This window comes from Eimeria mitis, genomic scaffold, assembly GCF_000499745.2.
Source record: "Eimeria mitis Houghton genomic scaffold, Emh_scaff4597, whole genome shotgun sequence".
NCBI lineage: Eukaryota > Apicomplexa > Conoidasida > Eucoccidiorida > Eimeriidae > Eimeria > Eimeria mitis.
In genome coordinates, this window is record NW_024015405.1 from 1 (window position 1) to 2,857 (window position 2,857).

The 2,857-nt window shown below is 58.5% G+C and overlaps 1 protein-coding gene across 1 annotated transcript; it reads right to left on the reverse strand.

Annotated features, from left to right (window-relative positions):
• Positions 1-329: 329 nt before the first annotated feature.
• EMH_0076410 (uncharacterized protein) lies at positions 330-2,628 on the reverse strand (the record flags this gene model as incomplete). Its single annotated transcript, XM_038022733.1, has 3 exons — positions 330-406; positions 484-2,001; positions 2,277-2,628. The coding sequence occupies 3 exons, from the start codon at positions 2,626-2,628 to the stop codon at positions 330-332; spliced, it is 1,947 nt and encodes a 648-aa protein (XP_037878587.1).
• Between the last annotated feature and the right edge of the window lie 229 nt (positions 2,629-2,857).

Below are 2,857 nucleotides of genomic sequence, written 5' to 3' on the forward strand. Positions count from 1 at the left end.
GCAGCAGCAGAGCAAGGGCATAAGCAGCAAGCAGCAGCGCGCGGTCTCTAAGGCTCGGCAGCAGCACAATACTCTCTGCTGCAATGAAGTTTACATCTGCTGCTGCATGCAGCTTGCGGTGTCTCGCCAGGTGCAGCAGCAGCACAGCAACTTCCTTGCCGCTCAGCTGCTGCAGCGCCCTCGAAGCCACGCTGCTGCTGCTGCTGCTGCTGCTGCTGCTGCTGTTGCTGCTGTTGTTACTAACGTTGCTGCTGCTGCTGCTGCTGCTGCTCAGGATGGGCGCATCTGCTGCTGCAGCATTCTCCACAGGAGCCGAGTCCGCCCGTTTCTTACTCTGCTTCCTCTTGTTGCTGCTGTTGCTGCTGCTGCTGCTGCTGCTGCTGCTGCTGCAGTCTGAGAGTAGGTGCTGCAGCAAAGCACGAGACAGGCGCCCGTCTGCCCTTCGTATCCTCAGCTGCGTCAGCAGCAGCATTATCACGCCACCCTTGTCTAGTGCATGCAGCCGCAGAGCGACCTGCTGCTGCTGCTGCTGCTGCTGCTGCTGCTGCGAATGCTGTTGCTGCTGCAGCTGGTGCTGCGGTTCGTGCTGCAGCTGCTGCTGCTGCTGTTGCTGCTGGTCCTTTAGCAGCCGTGATTTCTGCTGCTGCTGTGGCTGCAGCAGATGAGCAGCAACTGTGTGCAGCAGCACAGCATCTGCCTGCTGCGCTGCTGCCAGCGCATGCACTCCAACAGCTAGCTGCAGCGGGGTTAGCTGCTGCATCGACAGCAGCAGCCACTGCCGCAGCTGCTGCAGCAGCACAGGGGCAGACATCTGCAACGCCGAAACTGCATGCAGCAGCAGCAGCCCTTCCTTAGGCCCCCACACAACTGGAGCAGCAGCAGCAGCAGCAGCAGCAGCAGCAGTAGCGGGTTCAGAAGGCACAGCAGTGGGAAGCGGATTCAAATTGGGTGGAGAGGATGCTGCAGCAGCTGCTGCTGCAGCAGCAGCTGCTGTTGCTGCTGATTCGGTTACTTTTGCTGCTGCTGCTCCTGTTGCTGCTGTAGGTCCTTCTGCGGCAGTATAGGCTTTTCCAAATGCTGCTGCTGCTGTTGTTGCTGCTGCTGCTGTTGTTGCTGCTGCTGCTGCGCCTACCTCCCCTGCTTTTGCTCGTGCTGCTGCTGCTGCTGCGGGTGCAGCAGCAGCAGCAGCTGCTGCTGCTGCTTCTGCTTCTGCTGCTTCTCCGTCGAATGTCCAAATGGTAGCAGCAGAGACAGCACCCTGAGATGCAGCTTCATTCGCTGCAGCTTCCTCCAGCTGCTGCTGCTGCTGCTGCTGCTGCTGCATCTGCTGCTGCTGTTGTTTTTGCATCTTCTGCTGCTGCTGTTGCTGCTGCTGCTGCTGCTGCTGCTCAGGGTCCAGCTCAACCTGCGCAAAAGCCGCACGCCCAAATCTGCTGCGTATTTTGAAAGCTTCACTCCCTTGCTGCTGCTGCTGCTGCTGCTGCTGCCGCTGCTGCTGCTGCTGCGCTGCATCCTGGGGGGAGAGGAGACGGAGGGCCTCGTGCAGCAGCAGCTGCGGCTTGTAGTTAACCCGGGCGAAGGCATTCAGCAGCACAGCCAGATCACCAACAGACAACACACGCTGCTGCTGCTGCTGCTGCTGCTGCTGTTCCTGCTGCTGCTGCTCCTGCTGCTGCTGTTCCTGCTGCTGCTGTTCCTGCTGCTGCTGCTGCCGGTGCTGCTGCTTGGCGCCCCGCAGCCGGGAAGCGCCCATCTGCTGCGGGGGCGCAAGCTGCTGCTGCTGCTGCAGCAGCGGCAGCAAGGCTGCTGCAGCATCCTTCCAAATGCTGCGAGGCAGCAGCCCCTGGTGTCTAGACAGCAGCTGCAGCACCTGTCCTGCTTCTTTTGGCTGCAGCAGCTGCTGCTGCAGCGCCGACACAGCAGCAGCAGCAGCAGCTTGCAGCTGCAGCAAAGAGTTCTTCCGAGAGGCTGCTCGGCGTAAGGCTTGAATCACAGATCCCTCTGTAGCAGCAACAGCAGCAGCAGCAGCAGCAGCAGTTGGTGCTGCTGCTGCCGCGGCTCTTGTTGCTGTTGCTGTTCTTATTGCTGTTCCTGGTGTTGTTGCTGCTGCAGCTGCTGGTCCTGCTGCTGCTGTTTCTGCTGTTGATGCTGCTGTTGCTGCTGCTGCATTTGATGCCGCTGCTTTATGCATCAAGGCATCTGTACCTGTTGCTGCAGCTACAGCAGCAGCANTGCTGCATTTGATGCCGCTGCTTTATGCATCAAGGCATCTGTACCTGTTGCTGCAGCTACAGCAGCAGCACCCGCTGCTGCTGCTGCTGCTGCTGCTGCTGTTGCAGCTGCTGCGGCATCCTGAGAGTCCTGAACCGCTGCAGGAGCAGCATCAGTGCTACGTGCGTTCGTAGTTATACTTCTTGCTGCTGACGCCGCAGTTGCTGCAGCTGCTGCAGCTGCTGCAGCAGCTGCTGGGCTTGAGCTTAGTGTTGCTGCTGTTGTTGCTGCTGTCGCTGCTGATGCAGCTACTGGTATACCCCGTTGATACGCAGCAGCCCTAGCAGCTGCTGTGCCTGGCGAAGGTCTTGCTGCTGCTGCTGCAGCAGCAGCAGCAACAGCACAGAACCTCAGCATCGCTCCCGCTGCCCCCCATAGCTGCAGCAGCTGCAGCAGCAGCAGCAGCAGCAGCAAATTTTGCTGTGCTGCTGCTGCTATCGAGCCAATTTATAAGAATTAAAATAATAAANCAGCAGCAGCAAATTTTGCTGTGCTGCTGCTGCTATCGAGCCAATTTATAAGAATTAAAATAATAAAAATATTTTAAATTATCTCTGATATACAAACCGCCGTAGGTCCTTGGCGT